The sequence below is a fragment of the Actinia tenebrosa genome, unplaced genomic scaffold, assembly GCF_029948245.1.
Source record: "Actinia tenebrosa isolate PJP-AT-01 unplaced genomic scaffold, QUT_ActTen_1.0 PGA_scaffold1__47_contigs__length_23844297, whole genome shotgun sequence".
Taxonomy (NCBI): Eukaryota; Metazoa; Cnidaria; class Anthozoa; order Actiniaria; family Actiniidae; genus Actinia; species Actinia tenebrosa.
In genome coordinates, this window is record NW_028292578.1 from 23,290,513 (window position 1) to 23,310,539 (window position 20,027).

Below are 20,027 nucleotides of genomic sequence, written 5' to 3' on the forward strand. Positions count from 1 at the left end.
GGAAAGTGTTTGATGTGGATGATCAGGAGCTCCAAAAAAGTCTTCCTCAACATGATTTTAATGTACCTGAAGTAAATATTACCCCTAGTTCATTCAGATTCTTGCGTTACAATCTTGAAAATGTCCAAGGTATGCTCATGATATTTCATTGTATTTATTGCTAGGCAAAAAGTATTGTTTGTGTCTAGTTCTTACATGCAAAACAACCTAAAGGCTGTTTTGGTGTCCCTTTTTAAAAAATGCTAGAATCAATAGTTTGCGGTTTTACATTTCTTTTAATTAGCCAAATACGCATTATTTTGGCTTAAATTACAACCCCATTCCAACCCAACCCTTGCTTGTGCTACTTACGACGCCTCTTTTGTGCTCAGCAACCTCCCGCGCCAGTCCTAGTACCATGGATGCATGCTTCTAATATATAAACCATTTCCTTTTTATAGCGTCATTGCAAGCATTCACTCTTCCTTTTTTAATTTTAATTCCATGAAATCGTTTCTAATATTTTTGAGTATGGATTGCGCGCTTTAACATGCATCAACGGAAAAATAACTCAGTACTGTTGAAAGACATTTACAAGATGTTCATATCATATGTTTTTATGTTGTAGAGGAGGAAAAGCTTGTGCCGACAAATAATAAAAGTGTTGTTATTGTGCGACCAAAGTTCTACGTTGGAAGTAGTGGAAGTGTTTGGGCTAGTGACTACGTGAGAATCAGGTATTTTGCAATGTAATATTACAAATGAAAGATACAATAAATGAATGCATGAAGGAACGAATCAATGAATCAATCAATGCAACAATGAATTAGTTAATTTATAGGAGCAAAATAAATTAAAAAACTTATAACACTATTTAGCTCCTTTATTAAACAATCTTGAATAGACACGAAGAACCTGACCTGTTTGAGAAGAAAACTGACAACGTAACTCATTCAAAGCAAATTCGTCAGCTGTTTGCCATGGTGCACGATTACACATTTTATTTCAAGGGTATGTATTTCAAATTGCTTACTGTATTGTTTTAAAATGTATCTTTTAAACATTACACACATCATATACAACATGCAATAATCCTCTCTGTACATGAACGAGATCCTCTAGATCTTATGTACTTCAGTATATATGTATTTACAATACATATATAATACACATGATATCCAATAATTTTTTTTCTTTTTTTTACTTCAGATACAACCGTAAAGGAGGACGTTGAAGCCATAACTAATTATAAATCATGCAGATTTTCAAAGTACGAGGCTGAGCGAGCAACGCACCTACTGCTAAACCTGCAAAACACATCAAGAACATGGAATGACACACTAAAAAATGATGCACCAGTGAAGGACAGAGAGCTTGCGAATGGAATTATGGACAAAATAGATAGTCTGTTACAACGGCTTCAGCAGCTACTCTCGTCTTTGAAAGCTAGAGTCCAAGGAAAAGAATTGTGGCCTGTATATTTAGAGTTGTTACTTGTTATTGACTCTATACACGAAGACATTGATTCCTGCCAACTTCCAGAACTTTGCGATGACATCCTAGACCTTACTGATGCTGGCCCTGGTGTAGGAGTTTCCAATCTGCAGGTGCGATATAGGGACGCTGAAATTGCCAGACTTCATTAAAGTAAGAGGAGAAACCGGATACATAGAGCTAGAAATGACTCCAGTCAAAACGAAGCAGAACGTACAAATGCGGCAATAGGTAAAGTATATTCAAAATAGTTCCTATAGTTGTAGATTCAAAACTCTTCAAAGTCATTGTTTTAAACGAAGCATTCTAAAATACCGCCACTTTTCATATTTTAGGAGAAGCTTTAGTCGACGGCTCAACCATAAAGTGGAAACACTTTGAAGTTTCGGTAGAAGAACTTGAACAGATGACGAGTGAAGAGTTGAAGGACGCAGAGGATAAGTGCATGATGAAAAATGCTTGGAAAGTATGCGACGAAGTTCGAAGCAGAACACACAATGAAGGTAAAATGATTTCTATTGAAATGATGTATATATGTTTCATTCATGACCTCTATGTTCATTTCACAGTCTAAATTGGAACGTTTCCTTTTACAGAAAAGCATATTTTCTAGAATGCTGTATATCTAGAGGAATATATAAAAGCTGCCGAATCAAAGAAGGGGAATGTACCTGGGCATGGATACTTTAAAAAATAAGAAGACTTTATGAAGACCCATTATGACATTGGTGAATTGTACATGGAGTATGTAAGAGGAAGTTGTGCCAGAACGTTAGGTAAAGGTGTATAATGTATGTAATATAAATAATAAAACAAAACAATTACATCTAGGACAGCTCATGTGCTAGTTATTATAATTATTGTCAAAACGTTGCAACGTGCATGCCAATTTTAATGCATAGAATCTCAGAATTTAATCCGAGAATACTATGAAATACACAGGTATTCGGACTCAAGCAAGGGGACAGGGAGATGGGTTGTTGTGCGTAAGTATAAAGGAATGTGAGCGAGTGTCAATAGAGCACGAGGGCATAGGAAGGGAATAAGTTTCGTATGGATAGTATAGATGGGAAGGGATGTAGGGAAGTAGGTAGCAGCGATGATAAAAGGGGAAATGAGGAAAACGTATTATTTATAGGGGTAAATTCAAGGGCAACGTGAAGAGCAGGATAAATACGCCGCGTATGGTGCATGGCACGCGTGGCGGGGGGCGGTGCTGATATGATGTATCGAAAAATAATTTGCTTGTAAGTTTGTATGATGAGCTCATGTGTAGGTAGAACCGTCGGTGAATGTGTGCTAGACCTAGCGCCCTATCATGCATCTATCGTGAAGCGGTGAAGATGCAAGATAGCGAAGAAATTCAACGTGTTTCAAGACTCTTAGGCCCAAGAGCTTCACCCTACACGTGGCGCCAGGTCAACGGTTCTGCCTGTGGAATAAGCAATAGCGGCGGATAAAGGGAACCACAAGGATACCGAGGTAAAACGGGGGTGCGGATATAGGATAGGATAAAGTGTGTTACCTGGAAATGATGATATGTGGCCTAGACGACGGGCTAGAGATTTCGTTATTGAAGATTCCATAGCTGTATGGCGAGAAAGGGGAAGGCCAGTCGCGGAGGGGGCGTTTATGTATGTCAGTGAAAGCGAGGTTACGAAAATAAGTGGGGTGGACAAAGGTTCAAACAGGGCGAGTTAGGGTTTAGTTGTAGCGGATAAGTATGGAGGAAGTGAGCAAGAAGAAGAAGGTGGAAAAAGGAGAAAGGAACAATGATAATAAATAAATAAATAAATAAATGAATGAATAATAAAGGAAAAAAAATTTTTATAAATACATAGATAAATAAATAAATGAATAAAAATGAATAATTAAATAAATAAATAAATAAAATAAAATAAAAAACATAGTTTAATAAATAGGTGAAGAGAAAATATAAATATAAATCAATAAATAATAAATCAATAAACAAACAAATAAATAAATAAAAAGGAAGAGGGACGGAGGGAAACCAACAAGGGGGGGGGGGGGAGGGGGGAGGGGGGTATTTGGGGTTAGTGGTCAGCGGTTGTGTGTTGGTGTTGTACAAATTAAAGATGGAGGTGTGTATAGAAAGTACAAGAGCGTTTAGTGTAGTAGTGAAATAATGTGAGAGATGGCAGATTAAGGTATAGAGAAGAGCGTATCAGGGGAAGGAAAGACCCACTTTAAGAAACGAAGAAAAACGAAGCGGAAGGTGAGTGGATAAAGTAATTTATTTACAAAAGTGAATTAAAATGGCGAAATGTTAAGATCATGATATAAAATAGAAAACTGACGAACCCGTAGGGTGGAAACCAACAGGTATAAATATATATACACATATGTGAATGAACATGAACAAACTAGGTGGACTAAGGAACGTCTATCCAGTTGGGGAGAGTGGTAGAAGGGCAGGTAGTGGAATTCGTCTGTGAAGGCTCCTTGTGTCTGAGAAGGCTTGTCGAGATGTACTGTAGAATGGATATGTTGATAAGTGGAGGTGAAGAAAACCAAATCGTGGATTTTAAGGAGAATTCGTGGAACAGTTCTTGCATATTTGTTGTAGTAGTGTCAATGAATATATTTCCAGTGTATCATCACTAGATATTATAACTGATAGTTGGCATCATACTTTAGTTAGGAGTGTTAAAATAGTCATAGTGATGAGGTTTCAACTGTTTGTTTTGAAGGTATATAGTCTTGGGTCTTCAAGGTTTACTGGGATTGTGGTGGATCTTGGGAGCGGATGATGGTATTCATAATCTTGGGTGACAATTCAAGCCAGGTTTGCAAAATAAGAGGTGAGTAGACTGATATTTGTGATAGAATGCTTTGTAGTGGGTCTATACGTCGGTAGTTTGATGGTCCAAATGTTTATCTCCTTGGTGTGTTCCTACAGATGGCGGCATATGTCCAGAATGGACGAGGTGGTAGATTTTTTCAGCATGTAGGAGGTACTTCTAGCGAGAGGTGTAGTTAGCACTGAAGTTGATATTGTCTTTAAGATGGAGGAGGAAGGGAAAACAATTGGACAGACGTTCCTTCTATGTTTAAAGCTTGGAAGTATAATATAAATAAGAAAGGCTAATGGGGAAGAAACTAAGAAATTGGAATGATAAAAATATAAATATAATAATATATAGGGAGGTAAATATAGAGAAAGGGTAAGCTCAACGAAAGCGGTGAAGCCGCTGAAAAAGGAACGAGAAAATAATAATATAATATAGTAATAATAATATCATAGCATAAAAATATAATAATACTACCATGATATGGTATATATTAAATAAATATATATATGTATATATATATATATATAGTAAATGTATATTATGAAAAAGATGTATTAATATAGAAGGAGGTGTAAACGGTTGTAGATTGAAGTAATAAAATTAAGACACCATAGGTGTAAAGTTGTGTTCTTGTGATGGTTATTATCGAGAACCATAAGGTGGTCAGTTCATCTAGGGCCAAAATAATATGAAAAGTGGATGATTGTGTAGGAGACGTGGATTAATTAAGCATGGATTTTATAATGTATACTTGATCCATTTAGCTCAATTACAAAAATGACTTACTAATAATGAACTCACACAAGTTGGGTGTTGTTGATTTCAATGAAATCACAGATTAGTTGATGACGGCGGCCGCGGCATTCACCTTAATATCGGCACAGGGGGCAGAGGGGGGCCCACTTATCTCTCGCTGTGCTGTGCCGGGCTTTAGCTTACAGTACTTACAGTGGATGATAACTTGAAAAATACGCACAGCGCGCGATATATGACAGGCTCAAGTTTACTCATATTATGAACAGCGCTAAAAAAATACAAAACACGATGGCGGAGCGGTAAGACCTTTTCATAAAAACAATGAAAGATAAGTGGCCTACCTCTGCAACCTGTGTACCGGTGGGATGCTTCAGTCGGCTGACATCTGGCATTATGTTTATTTAATTTATTCATTTTTTCAATGACAGTTTTAGAACTACTTTATTTATTTTTTGGTAGTTTGATTTTATTATTCTATATATTCGAGATAAATCGATGAATTGACAAAAGAGGCTTTTGTTTACATACATTGTCATTCGACCAACTTACTTCAAGGCAATTTTGAAATGGACATTTTCAACTTGTCTAATCGAAACTTATATCAGAATAAAGCTAAAAAAAAACTATATTTTTACATTCCGAAAGATTACTTTTTTCAATAATTTTGCCCAATTTCTGACCTCTCAAAATTAAAGTTGTGAGCGTGACAATTTGTTCAATGCAAAAGAGCGTAACTCTAGCATTATGCATTATTTTAGGCACATACGCTGTTTGAGCGCCTATTTTTTATTCATGGCGGTATGTTTTGATTCGTGTTATCACTGGAATTTACAATTCTACCTACGCTCGAGCTGCATGCCACTTTTCTTTTAAAGAAACTCTTAAAGCTAGATAAATTGTACAAGAACGGGTTAAGAGCAGCATTTACATTCATCAACAGTACAGCTACAAAAAACTTGCTTGCGACATTTCTCTGAGGTTCAGTGGAAAACGCAAAATGTAAATAAACAGCATAACTAGGCACCCAACACAACAGAAAGGCTGACAACTACAGCAAGAACACACAAAGTGACCCTCTTTTTCTTCTTTCTCTCAGTGATCTCTCGTTCTCCTGTAGGCTCGACTGTTTGCTTGCACCAGAGGGAAATGGCAAATCCTTGCCAAAGAAAAAAACATTAATAAAGCTGCGAGACATATTCCTGCGGCTACAAATATGGCATACAACTTGCTCGTAAACAGCAATCGTTTGCAAACTCCTTTGTTGGAAGCATCGCGCTTTGCCCAGATTACAGTCGGTAAAGATGCCAAAAAAGAGTAGATCCAGGATATCAAAATCAAATTTCTGATATTTCGTAGAGAAAATCGTTGACGGAAGGAGTGAGGGCGGCAAACAGCAAAGTATCGTTCAACAGATAACGTCAAGATTGTGAACAAACAAACTTTGCACGCCATCCAAGCGATGTTACTTGCTAACAGTAGTTTACAAAGCCAGTCACCAAGAACTCCATCTGGCACGGAATGACGGAAGAAAGGCAAGAATATGTATTCAGGAGCAAGAAAAACACCAAATAAAAGATCTGCTACAGCCAAGTTTAACATCAGATAGTTTGTGGATGTTCTCATTGCTCGTTCATTCCTGATGATGTACATAACTAGGGAATTTCCTACAATATTCAAGACAATAACAACAGAAAACAGGACAGAAAAAACGATATTTTGCAATTGATACATGTCGCATCGAAAAAACTGTTTCCCAGAAAAATCGAGTTAATGAATCTTAATTTCGAACTAGAAGTTAAGCTTTGCATTGAAAGAAATGAATCAGCAGCAACTGAAACGATGCCAACTTATTTGAACGAATCAAATTAGAATTGGGACCAAAAAAATCCGTGTGTCACAAAATGTTACATTTCAGGTTTAAGATGATTGGATGAAGAAATGTAATCCAAATTAAGTACGAATAACTTAATTCATTCAAGTAATTACATGTATAAATGCATGAGCAACATAACCAGTTACATAATAATTTTTGCATAAATCATTTGCATGCATCTGGTCGATTTGAGCGATATTCATAGACAACTGCAAGAGACTGAGAAATGATAAGGAATAGTATTGAACGCATTAGCATGCAGATCTGGGGACTAGAAATGTTTTTTCCAATTCTTAAAAAAACTTGAAGTTATGAATATTTTATTGAATACTTCTCAGTCTTGTTAAACTCCACCGACTAGGTATAGGTCGATAGCTCAGAAATATTAGATGTAACTTTTAAGATAAAGTAACAGATGGCCTTGACTAATCATGACTAACGCGCGAGAGGAAAATGAAGATGACACTAAGAAAAAATGATATTAAGAACTTTCATTACTAAAGAATCATTTACGGCACCCTGGATAGGGTGCTCACCATTTAATCAATTCCTCCAGTTGGAAATTTGTCTGTTAATGGTAAGAAATTAAGGACTGGGAATATTTGAACGGTCAGTTTTTACAGTCACATACTGTACTACTCCCATGGACTTTTCCTGTTTTGGTTTCTTCTTTAAAGATGTCTCGGTTGCCTTGTCATGCAATACACTTTTCCACAGCAAACAACCTTTTTGACCAAATCCTTGAATCTAGAACTTTGAAAGCTAAACAGATACGGGTCCAGAGCAGCGTTAACAAACGCAAGCAATGTTGTTGCAATATCAACAGCTTCAAAAGGCGTGTTTGACAAACCATAAATGGTATAGAACGCGGCTGCTGGAATCCAACACACTATAAAAGTGACAACTACAGCAAGAACACACAATGTGACTTTCTTTTTCTTCTTTCTCTCGGAGATCTCTCGCTCTCCTGTAGGTTCGACTGTCTGCTTGCACCAGAGGGAAAGTAATATTTTCACAGTAAAAAATATCATCAGAGACAAGGAACATGTTATTTCTAGCAACACCCATACCGAGTGAACTTTCGTAGTAGTAACGTTAACGACACAGTATAAATATTCTCTGTTCAAGTGAGTACGAACAAAAATGGGTGACATTACAACAACAGCATATATCCAGGACACCACACCAAGCACTTTCACGATCTTCGGCGAGAAACGCTGACGGAAGGTGTGAGGACGACAAACAGCAAAGTATCGTTCAACTGATAAACAAATCATGGTGAAAATAGAAGCTCTGCACGCCATCCAAGCGATGTTACTTGTTAACAGTAGTTTGCACAGCCATTCCCCAAGAACTCCATCTGGCAAGGAATGACGAAAGAAAGGCAGGAATATGTATTCAGGAGCAAGAAAAACGCCAAATAAAAGATCTGATACAGCCAAGTTTAACAGCAGACAGTTTGTGGATGTTTTTATTCCTCGTTCATTGGTGATGATGTACGTAACGAGGGAGTTTCCTGATATATTGAAGACAAGAACAACAGAAAACAAGACGGAACAAACGATATCTGGCAATTGATACATGTCGCATAGAAATAACTGTTTCCTAGAATAAATGAAATATGAAAGAATCCTTAAAATGAATTTTGAACTAGAATTTTAAATTTCGTATCGAAAGAAATGAATTAGCAGCAATTGAAATGATACCAACTTATTTGAACGAATCAAATTAGAATCGACAAAACAATCGGTGTGTCGGCACAAGATGTTACATTTCAGGTTTAAGATGATTGGATGAAGAAATGTGATCCAAATTAAAGTGCTTATAAGCCTTTACACAATATTTTCAGAATTAATTCTTTAAATAGTGAATAGTTGATTGTGAAAATAATTCGTCATTTGAATGTCGGGTCTTTGAGATACGAAGGTTTATATTTTCAATATGTTAATGACTATGATGTAACATAAGGAATTTGAGTTTTTTTGTGGCAACTTTTAATATTGAACGCTGGACATTTTTTGAAAACAAATTTGCAAGGACCTTTACGTGAGTCACGAGTAAAATGGTGATACTTATAAAATACTGTAATCCAGAATTAGTGCAGTTTTGTATATTAAATGATCCCTTATGTTACGTTATAGTCATTAACATATTGGGAATAAAAACCTTCGCATCTTAAAGACCCGACATTCAAATAACGAAATATTTTCACAATCAACTATTCACTATCTAAAGAATCAATTCTGAAAATATAGTGCAAAGGCTTATAAGCACTTTAAGTACAAATAACTTGATACATTCAAGTAATTACATGTATAAATGCATGAGCTACATAACCAGTTACATAATAATTGTTTCATAAATCATTGTACATCTGGCCGATTTGAGCGATGATGTTCATAGAAGTTTTGCATTGAAAGAAATGAATTAACAGCGATTGAAACGATGCCAAGGTATTTGAACGAATCAATTAGAATCGACAAAACAATCAGTCACAAAATACTACAGTTCAGATTTAAGATGATTGGATAAAAAAATTATTCTAAGTCAAATACAAATAACTTTTTTCATTTTCGCTTTCCTGTTAACTCTTCTAAGCTATTATTTACTATGGATGTCAAATCTTTGCATACTGTCATTCCTAATGATGAGGGCCTTCTTGCTCTTCAGCATTTTTTCGATCTTCGTCCTGTCCTCGAGCCCAGCACTCCCACTTTGTTACGCTTAGCTGAACTTGTTCTTACTCTTAATTGTTTTTCTTTCGGTGATCGGTATTATCGGCAGGTAAACGGCGTTGCTATGGGTACTAAGATGGGCCCTAGTTATGCCAATTTGTTTGTTGGTTATATCGAAAACCTTGTTTTTCAACAATATACTGGACCTAAACCTGAGTTTTTTGGACGGTATATTGATGATTGTATTGGTGCTACTTCTTGTTCTCGTAATGACTTAGACTCTTTCATCTCTTTTGTTAACTCTTTTCACCCTGCCTTAGACTTCACGTGGGAGGTTAGTGAAACATCAGTCACTTTCCTTGACATCTTGCTTAGTGTTGATGACGACCGTCTTAGCACTAGTGTCCATTACAAACCTACTGACTCTCATTCTTATTTACTCTACTCGTCTTCTCATCCTAAGCGCACTCTTAACGCTATTCCGTTCTCGCAATTTCTTCGTCTTCGTCGTTTGTGTAGTGATGATCTTGATTTTTCTTTTAAATGTTCTGAGATGCGTTCCTTCTTCCTTAAGCGTAATTATCCTGCTCATGTTATTGATCACGCCATTCGCAAAGTTTCTATTATTGATTGTACCACCGCTCTCACTCCTCACACTCGTCCCTCTAATGATCGCATTCCTTTCACTCTTACGTATCATCCTATTAACAATTCCATTAAACCCATTGTTAACCGCAACTTTTCTCTGCTTGACTCTGATACTCGCACTTCTGCTATTTTCAACAACCGCCCTCTTTTTTCTCATAAACGTGATCGTAAACTTCGTTCTTTCTTGGTCAAGGGAGTTCTTCCCTCTAACAAAGAACCTGGTACTTTTCGCTGTTCTCGTAAACGTTGTTATACTTGTCCTCACATAGCCTCTCACACTTCTGTTGTCGGTCCTAAATCCACTGTTAAAATCACTGACCATTTTGTTTGTACCACTTCTAATGTTGTATATTGTATTAAATGTACCCGCTGTAATCTTTTGTATGTGGGCGAGACTTGCCGCCGTCTGGGTGATCGCATTTGCAATCATCTTTATGATGTTCGCAATAACGATCCCACCAAACCAGTTTCCCGCCATTTTAATCTAGGTAACCATTCTCTTTCTGACTTCATTGTTTTCGGTCTTTCTTTGATTAACGGCAACAATGATTGTCGCAAGACCAAAATTACATACGAAATTACATACGAAATTACATACGAAATTACATACGAAATTACATACTTTTGTGTATAAAAGTCTTCAAGTCCACATTTATAGCACAATAACATAATATATTTCTAATTTTTAACACAAACTTCAATTCTAGCTATTTATTTGGTAATTTTCTAGTCTTCTGTGAAAAATGGCAACGTTCTTTTTTTCAGTAAATCATAAGTTGCTTTTGACAGCTTTCCAGGTTCTCGTTGTTCGCGCGTTTTTACCGTAAAAAGGGTGAATATCCACGCATTCTGACGGCTAAACGAAGTCGGGGACCGCTATTTTTTATTTGCTTGTTTTACTTCTAGTATGATATTCTTTCATCGTGCAAAATGTTAAAGCAATCTGACGATGGAATATTTTGCCCATTAACGTCCTTAAGATAAAAGAACAGATGGCCTTGGCTAATAATGACTAACGCGCGAGAGGAAATTGAAGATGACACTAAGAAAAAATAATATTAAGAACTTTTATTACTAAAGAATCATTTAAGATACCTGAAATATAAAGTGAATAAACATAAAACGAAGTATTTGACGATAATTTCTCATACTTAGTAGGGATGGACAAGGTAATGGATATTTAGGGCAATTTCTTGCAATGCATGTATTCAACATTTTTGCATTCCCAAAATAAGTTGCTGATACTTGCTCTTATAACTAGCCGTATTGATTTAATGCAACAGTTTGCTGTATGGACTGCTTGACTGCCAGCCGAACAAGCTACAACGAGTACTTAATACTGCAGCTAGACTCATCTACAACGCTTCAAAGTTCTGGCATATTTAACCCCTATTACTTTAGCTGCATTTGCTTCCAGTTAGGTTGCGGATGCACTTCGAGACACTTTTCTTGACATTCAAGGCTATTCATGGTCTTGCTCCATCAGTGTATAATCAAGACTTAGCGGTGGTATTCAAGTCAGCTAATTACAACCTGCGATCAACTAATTCTTTGCTTCTGAAGGTTCCTGCAATCAAATCTAAAGTTACGCTGGGTGATCGCTCATTTGCTATGGGAAGTTCCAAACTTTGGAACACTCTCCTAAGAGATCTGCGACAATGGCAATATCTGTTAAGACATTTAAGCATCAACTAAAGACTTATCTATTTAAACTAGCATATAGAAAATATTTTTCATTATTTTAGTATTTTAAGCTTTGAACACTCTTCTGAGTCGAGACCTTGAGTCAATTACAATCTAAAGTCTCATCTATTTATGTTATCATATCTTATTATATAGCCATTTTGTGATATTACTATTTTTCAAATTCATTCACAAGACTACTCATTATTATTATTTTATTGCCTGTAATGCGCATTCGATTATTTTGCGCAGTGTAAGTTACTAAAGTATTATTATTGTTATCCTAATGCTTTGAAAAGTTGCTCGTCAAGTGTTTGCTCAAAAAAGCTTATTTGAAAAAAAGACTGAGGTTATTATAATTGTTTTGAAAACATCAGTTCTGGGCTAAAACTTATCATTCTAATTAGAAACACAAATAGTCAATATAGAAGAATATCTGATTCTACGATTTCTTTTTCATTGAAACAATTTGAAAGTTTTAATGAATTACAATTTCTTTGAAGCGTAAGTTTGAAAAAAAAACGAATTTTATACGATATTTTCACTCACCTGTAGCACACAGTGCGAGATATATTTAATGGTAATTGAACTGACCGGAGTGCGATTTCTATATGCAAGTTTGATTTCAGACCAAAATTGCACGACACGAAATTCAATTACCACTTTATCACAACCATTTCGATTTTTTGTTTTGAAAAATACGGGGTTTTTTTTCCAGTTAAACATATGAATTACAATCTACAAGCAGTCGATTCGGTGGTTGCTGACTCGAAAGTTTACACTAATTCAGCAACCACATACACCTTATCTACGCTATATTTGTAAATACTTACTGTAAAATGCTTGTTTCTATTTATGATTCTAGCTATTCATATATGTTATTTCTCTTGTAATGTGTGTGTATAAATAAAGTCATTCATTCAAACATGCTGTCAAGAGAATTTGTATCAGCTTACTAATCGAGCAATGATTCTCATTATGAAAACCAACACTTTCAATCCAAAACTAAAATGACTTCATAGTAACAAAAGGCATTACCTGTAGCAATAATCGATGCAGTGAGAAGAATCTCTGCTTTGAAACTAAAGCTTGAGTACTTTGCGTAGAAGTTTATCTAACTAAAAAACGGAACTATTTATGCTTAAAACGAGTTGACAAATTGGAATTCAGCAAGCTTGCATTGTTGGTTTTATTACTTTGTCACAATTCTGTAAGACACTAAACAGAAGTTTGATTATCGAATGCGCGTACAAAATTCTTTTTGGAAGTTGCAGGACATACACCTCTTGCTGTTCATTGCGATAAAAAGGATGTCATTAATTAACACCAATATTTATTTGTTTTAAATCTCCGGCATTAAGGCGAAGAAGGTGCAATCATTTCGTTCCTTGCCTTGCCTTGCCTTGCCTTGCCTTGCCTTGCCTTGCCTTGCCTTGCCTTGCCTTGCCTTGCCTTATTACGTGGACTATTTTCTGCAACAGATAACCTTTTTTACCAAAGCCTTAAATTTCGAACTTTGAAAACTAAATAGATACGGGTCCAGAGCAGCGTTAAGAGAAGCGACCAATATTGCTAAACTTAGAACCGGACTGACTAATAATCCAGATAGTAAGTAGTTAATGGCTACGGGAATCCAACACACCACAAATGTGACAACTACAGCAAGAACACACAAAGTGACTTTCTTTTTCTTCTTTCTGTCGGTGATCTCTCGTTCACCTGTAGGTTCGACTGTCTGCTTGCACCAAAGGGAAAGGAATATTTTCATAACGAAGAATGTCATCAGAGACAAAGAACATATTATTTCTAGCAAAACGTACACCGAGTGAACTTTACTGGTGGGAACTTTAACGGAGCAGTCTAAATATTCTTTGTTCCAATGAGTATCAGCAAATAATGGTGATATCACAACAACAGCATATATCCAGCACACTAAAACGAGCACTTTGACGATCTTCTGTGAAAAATGCTGACGGAAGGTGTGAGGACGACATACAGCAAAGTATCGCTCAACTGACAAACAAATCAAGGTGAAAATCGAAGCTTTGGACGCCATCCAAGCGATGTTACATGTTAACAGTAGTTTGCACAGCCACTCGCCAAGAACTCCATCTGGCACGGAGTGACGGATGAAAGGCAGGAATATGAATTGAGGAGCAAGAAAAACACCAAATAAAAGATCTGCTACAGCCAAGTTTAACAGCAGATAGTTTGTGGATGTTCTCATTCCTCGTTCATTGGTGATGATGTAAATAACGATGGAGTTTCCTGATATATTGAAGACAAGAACAACAGAGAACAGCACGGCAAATATAGCTTCTTGGGTACTTGGCATCATGGCTTTACGGTCGAGCACTGAACTGCGATCAAATCAACCTGTAAATATAGGTTATAAATTGGACTTTTTGTAGGGTACTAATTGTCCTCTTAAGTAAACAATAATATTGTGCCTTGAAAATAGCAATAATATTAGACAGCTTACGAACTCCAGGTTTAATTTAATTTTATAGTTTATTTATAATTTTTATTTCGCCAAATGTTATTACAGTTTCTTATTACGTTTATTAAATCTGATTATAGTTGTTTAGTATTATAGACATTAACGCTTTAATTCTTTCCTTTTACTTTTATCAAGATCATTAAATTTTTCACAAGAGAGAACGAATTGAAGGAATCTATTTCGTTATGGAATATCGTTACCCTGGAGAAAGAGATTGAGACCAACACATATTTTATTTCAATTTAAAACTCCATCTTTTGTGTACTTGCCATAACATAATGTGAGGGGGAAATCTCATTAACTTTGTAATGAAGTAGTGAACGTAGTAAACTTTATTTGATCTTCCTTTAAAATCTGACAAGTGCAGGGATACTCATTTCTCCTCTATATACTACTCAATTAATTATTGATTCTATTCAACTGCTATCTATTATTAGAAAACTCATTAATAATTCATGAAGAAAACACAATAGAAATCATGACCATGAAGGTGATTTTATATCTGATAAAGATTCGTCTTCATTTGCATAAACTTTAACTTGGATTTTCTCTATCAAACTTGGCTCATTTCGTAAAAAAATCGGTACACAATGAGAACAAACATCATAAGTTTTCTAAGCCGTTCAATAATCTCGCAGATCGTGGTTTATCGGGTCTAAAACCACTCGGCTGCGCCTCGGGTTTTATACCCGATAAAACACTCCTGCTCGTTTATTAAACATTACTTCAAAGACTGCATAGACTGTATTATTGATCAAAGTCACCACGGTTGTTAAAATCTAATTTTTGTCTTCATTTCAAAACAAATCTGCAAGTTTCAGTTCGATTTGACTACGTTCAAGTTGTTGTAATGTTTCCCTCGGATTTTGTTATGGCTAGTAACAAATAAAAGATATGTTTTGCTGCTGTTGTTCCTAAAACTTCAGTAATATAGTCCATACAGCCTGTGATTAATAAACCATTTCTTATAAAATCAATAATCAATAGAGAATAGTAATAGTTTTTTTTCAAGTATTTTGAATTTTGAATTTGGTTTCGACTCCCGGTTCTCCGCTTTTCCTCCCTCAGTGAAAATTAACTGTCATAATTCAGTCTATTTTGATTCGGTGTCTAACTCAAAAGACGAACTCCTTTCCGCTAAGAAAAAAAGGACATTGACCAGTTCAAATAAAAGAAAAACCAATATTTGTAAAGCCAGCTTTAATCTTTGTAATACTTTATTATTAAAATACGATTTAATTAAAACGTAATAACAAAGTATAATAATGTTTCGCAAAAGGAAATTAAAAGCATACTCTTGTTAAATTAAACTAGCTAAGGTTCGTGTGATATATTGGAATGAGGATTATTTCCTTGCAACACATCCTTGTTACTCACGAAAGGAAAGGACAAATTTTTAACCTAAATTTACAGGTTAATTTGATCGCATTTCAGTGCCCGACCGTAGAAATGATGCAAGCTACACAAGAAATTATTTATTCCGTGGCGTTTTCTGTAGTTCTTGTCTTCAATATAGCAGGAAACTTCCTCGTTATACACATCATCACTAATGAACGAGGAATGAAAACCTCCACAAACTATCTGCTGTTAAACTTGGCTGTAGCAGATATTTTATATGGTATTTTTCTTGCTCCTGACTATATATTGCTGCCTTTTTTGGGTAGACCATCCTTGCCAGATGGTGCTCTTGGTGACTGGCTTTGTAAACTACTGTAAGCAAGTAACGTCGCTTGGATGGCGTCCAGAGCTTCTACTTTCACCATGGTTTGTTTATCAGTTGAACGATACGTTGCTGTTTGTCGTCCTCATACCTTCCGTCAGCGTTTCTCGCCGAAGATTGTCAAAGTGCTAGTTGTGGTGTCCTGGATATATGATGTTGTTGTTGCGTCCCCCACATTTGTTTTTACCCACTTGAGCAGAGAATATTTTGTTTGCGTCATGACCGTTACAGGCTATTCTATCTTTATTCTGATAGAACCAGTATGTTTTTTAATTTTGATGGTGTTTCTCCTGACCAAGATATGCATGTCCCTCTGGTGCAAACCGACGGTCGAACCTACAGGAGAACGAGAGATCGCCGACAGAAAGAAGAAAAAGAAAGTCACTTGGTGTGTTCTTGCTGTAGTTGTCACATTTATCGTATGTTGGTTTCCTTCTTATTTATATTATATAATAGATGGATTGTCATCCAGAACTGCAATACTTACAACAACATTGATCGCGTCTGTTAACACAGCTCTGGACCCGTATCTATTTAGCTTTCAAAGTTCAAGATTTAAGGTTTTGGTGAAAAACGTACTTTGCTGTAGAAAAGAGTCATCGTAATTAGATGAGACTGATTGGGATGTGAAAGCAGAATTAAACATTGTCCAGATGTTTAAAAAACTACCTGAAGGAAAAGCATGGCAAAACAACTGTTTGTAACTGTGAAGTGAAAGCAGACTAAAAATGAAACAAGCCTTGATTTTAGATTAAAGTTACCCGAAGTAGAAATTTATACTTTCTCGAGAAAGCGCTATTGATTGGACTCTTACTAGTTCGTTTGTCTTTTCTTGTCATTCTCTCACTTTGGAGGACCAAATATCATTATTTGAAAAATTGAAAAAGTTAGATATCGGACATGTATATGTAACAATTTTAGTATTTGGACTCCACTAATGTATATATATATAACAATGGAATCTCTCTGTTGACTAGCTTACAAATGCCTTCATGATTGAAAAACGAATGCAGGGGACATGTTCAACGCTTTCATTTTCTCTATAACCATATAGGTAGAAAGAGACGTGACATGCTGACTGCTGTGGTTGTGGATTCTATCCACAGACCTTCGCTTCAAGGGTATCTCTCGTCGGTTCTCAGATATTTCTTCCTATACAAAAATCAACGTTGTAATCTGGGTTGGGTGTCAAACCCTTCAACAAAATGCTATTTCAATTGATCAGGAAAATGAACAATTAATCCTTTTTAATGACAAAAAAAAAGACATTGAGCTCAGTTTTAATAACAGAAAAACCAATATTTACAAAAGTAAATTTAATCTCTAGCTACAATATTAAACCAATAAAATAGGATTTAATTAAACTTTATATGCATGAGTGGTAGTATATTAATGTTTTGCCCAATGAAAAAACAACAATCCAAAATGATCTTATTAAATTTATAAACCCAAATTTGGAGTTGTGGAAGATATCCATCGAAATTTTTACTTACCCCAATATTGTTTTGAATTATCTGGAGTTATCTTCCCTTTTTCAAGTAAAACAAATGAAAAAAGCGTTAAAATGTCGACCATGGAGAAATGCGTGGAAGGGTTTTTCGAGAAAAAACTAGCGCTGTGGGGTGGCTGGTGGTGGGTCGTGTACTGCGCGTTACAAAATTCCTGAGCGGAAGAGTAGTAAGGTTGAAGTTCGTTCTCGAACGAGTCCTGCGCAAATAAGAACGATGACATAAGATGGCAGAAATGCTTTTTGCAAGCGAAAACAATTTTTGGGCGGAGATTTTGGACATAGAAATCTATCAGGGAGAGCCAAAAGAGTTTATAAAAAAAAAAACGAATCCACCAATCATTTCAATTTTTTAAAATTCTCTTCCCGAATAACTAACATTTTTTAGTATCGGCTCTGCTAAAGATGTAATAATAATATACTTTATTTATTTCTCAAAACTGCTTCTAGTTCAGCACAAGCTAGTACTTTACTAATCGGGGAGACCTAAAACTACGCAGATGTGATCGAAGTCCTTGGTTGGTTAGGATCTCATATTCAGGGACGTACCTATATCTCTATCCTCCAAAACTTAGATGAGCCACTTTTAAAAAAATGGAACCATTTCTTCGGGAGAACATAACCCTATATTTAGACTAGCTCAAGCAAGTTCAGGACCTACAAATTCATATATTGAAACAAGTACATTAGACAACTCCTTCAGGGATCAGAACTTCTTTGTAAGTTTCTCTTGTTTATTTCAACAGTTCAGGACCTACAAATTCATATATTGAAACAAGTACATTAGACACTTCTTTGTAAGTTTCTCTTGTTTATTTCAACAGTTCAGGACCTACAAATTCATATATTGAAACAAGTACATTAGACACTTCTTTGTAAGTTTCTCTTGTTTATTTCAACAGTTCAGGACCTACAAATTCATATATTGAAACAAGTACATTAGACAACTCCTTCAGGGATCAGAACATATATATGCACAAGTAGTTTTACCATATTTTTCTCCGGTTGCCTCGTTTGTTTATTTTTTCGTTCATTTGTTTTTCGAGTTTGTTTTCCCCTCCTTGATCTAAATAAATTTTTCGCTGTGTTAGTCTCATTACGATGACCCTTTTCTACAACAAAGTACCTTTTTGACCAAAACCTTAAATCTTGAACTTTGAAAGCTGAATAGATACGGGTCCAGAGCAGCGTTAAAAGACGCAACCAATGTTGTTGCAATTTCAAAGGCTTCGATACGCGTGTTCGATATGATATAGGAAGCGGTTGCTGGAATCCAGCAGACGACAAACGTGACGACCACAGCAAGAACACACAATGTTACTTTCTTTTTCTTCTTTCTCTCGAAGATTTCTCGTTCTCCTGTAGGTTCGACTGTCTGCTTGCACCAGAGGGACACGTATATTTTCACAGGGAAGAATATCATCAGAGCCAAGGAACAGGTCATTTCAAACAACAAAAACATTGAATATAGAGCTGTAATGTCGAAAAGACAGAAAAGATATTCTCTGGAGCTCAGTTTGGTATAAACAAATAAGGGTGATGCGATAAGCAAAGCATATATCCAAGACACCGCAACAAGTACTTTGACAATCTTGGGCGAAAAACGCTGACGGAAGGTATGAGGACGACAAACAGCAAAGTATCGTTCAACTGTTAAACAAATCATGGTGAAAGTAGAAGCTCTGCACGCCAACCAAGCGATGTTACTTGCTAACAGTAGTTTGCACAGCCACTCGCCAAGAACTCCATCTGGCAAGGAATGACGAAAGAAAGGCAGGAATATGAATTGAGGAGCAAGAAAAACACCAAATAAAAGATCTGCTACAGCCAAGTTTAACAGCAGATAGTTCGTGGGTGTTTTCATTCCTCGTTCATTCCTGATGATGTAAATGACGAGGGAATTTCCTGCTATGTTGAAGACGAGAACAGCAGAGAACAGCACGGCAAATATAGCTTCTTGGGTACTTAGCATCATGGCTTTACGGTCGAGCACTGAACTGCGATCAAATCAACCTGTAACTTTAGGTTATAAATTGGACTTTTTGTAGGGTACTAATTGTCCTCTTAAATAAACAAGGATATGTTGCCTTAAAATAGGGTTTAATTTAACAAGCTTTTGTTTTCTTCTGTTTTTATTTTGTTTTGTTTTGTTTTGTTTTGTTTTGTTTTGTTTTGTTTTGTTTTGTTTTGTTTTGTTTTGTTTTGTTTTGTTTTGTTTTTTGTTTTGTTTTCTTTTTCTTTTTCTTTTTTTTTTTTTTTTTTTTTTTTTTTTTTTTTTTTTTTTTTTTTTTTAACTTTTTAATTTAAAAATTTTCAATGATAAAGTATTACAAAGAATAAGGCTGTCATTCATGATATTGGCTTTCCTTTTATAAAAAC

The 20,027-nt window shown here is 35.8% G+C and overlaps 4 protein-coding genes across 4 annotated transcripts; 1 reads left to right on the forward strand and 3 right to left on the reverse strand.

Annotated features, from left to right (window-relative positions):
* Positions 1–7,586: 7,586 nt before the first annotated feature.
* Positions 7,587–8,498, reverse strand: LOC116301172 (allatostatin-A receptor-like). The gene has a single exon (XM_031710194.2). The coding sequence runs from the start codon at positions 8,496–8,498 to the stop codon at positions 7,587–7,589; it is 912 nt and encodes a 303-aa protein (XP_031566054.2).
* Positions 8,499–9,525: 1,027 nt separating this feature from the next.
* Positions 9,526–10,872, forward strand: LOC148910132 (uncharacterized). Its single transcript, XM_089032523.1, has one exon. It carries the CDS (start codon positions 9,526–9,528, stop codon positions 10,870–10,872), a length of 1,347 nt encoding a protein of 448 aa, XP_088888649.1.
* A 2,514-nt stretch (positions 10,873–13,386) lies between these two features.
* LOC116301173 (tachykinin-like peptides receptor 86C) lies at positions 13,387–14,256 on the reverse strand. The gene has a single exon (XM_031710195.2). The coding sequence runs from the start codon at positions 14,254–14,256 to the stop codon at positions 13,387–13,389; it is 870 nt and encodes a 289-aa protein (XP_031566055.2).
* Positions 14,257–18,744: 4,488 nt separating this feature from the next.
* Positions 18,745–19,620, reverse strand: LOC116301176 (allatostatin-A receptor-like). The gene has a single exon (XM_031710197.2). The coding sequence runs from the start codon at positions 19,618–19,620 to the stop codon at positions 18,745–18,747; it is 876 nt and encodes a 291-aa protein (XP_031566057.2).
* Positions 19,621–20,027: the final 407 nt, after the last annotated feature.

Excerpts from the sequence above, each read along its gene's own strand:
- LOC116301176 (XM_031710197.2), bottom strand. The coding sequence starts at position 19,620 with ATGCTAAGTACCCAAGAAGCTATATTTGCCGTGCTGTTCTCTGCTGTT.
- LOC116301172 (XM_031710194.2), bottom strand. The coding sequence starts at position 8,498 with ATGTATCAATTGCCAGATATCGTTTGTTCCGTCTTGTTTTCTGTTGTT.
- LOC116301173 (XM_031710195.2), bottom strand. The coding sequence starts at position 14,256 with ATGCCAAGTACCCAAGAAGCTATATTTGCCGTGCTGTTCTCTGTTGTT.
- LOC148910132 (XM_089032523.1), top strand. The coding sequence starts at position 9,526 with ATGGATGTCAAATCTTTGCATACTGTCATTCCTAATGATGAGGGCCTT.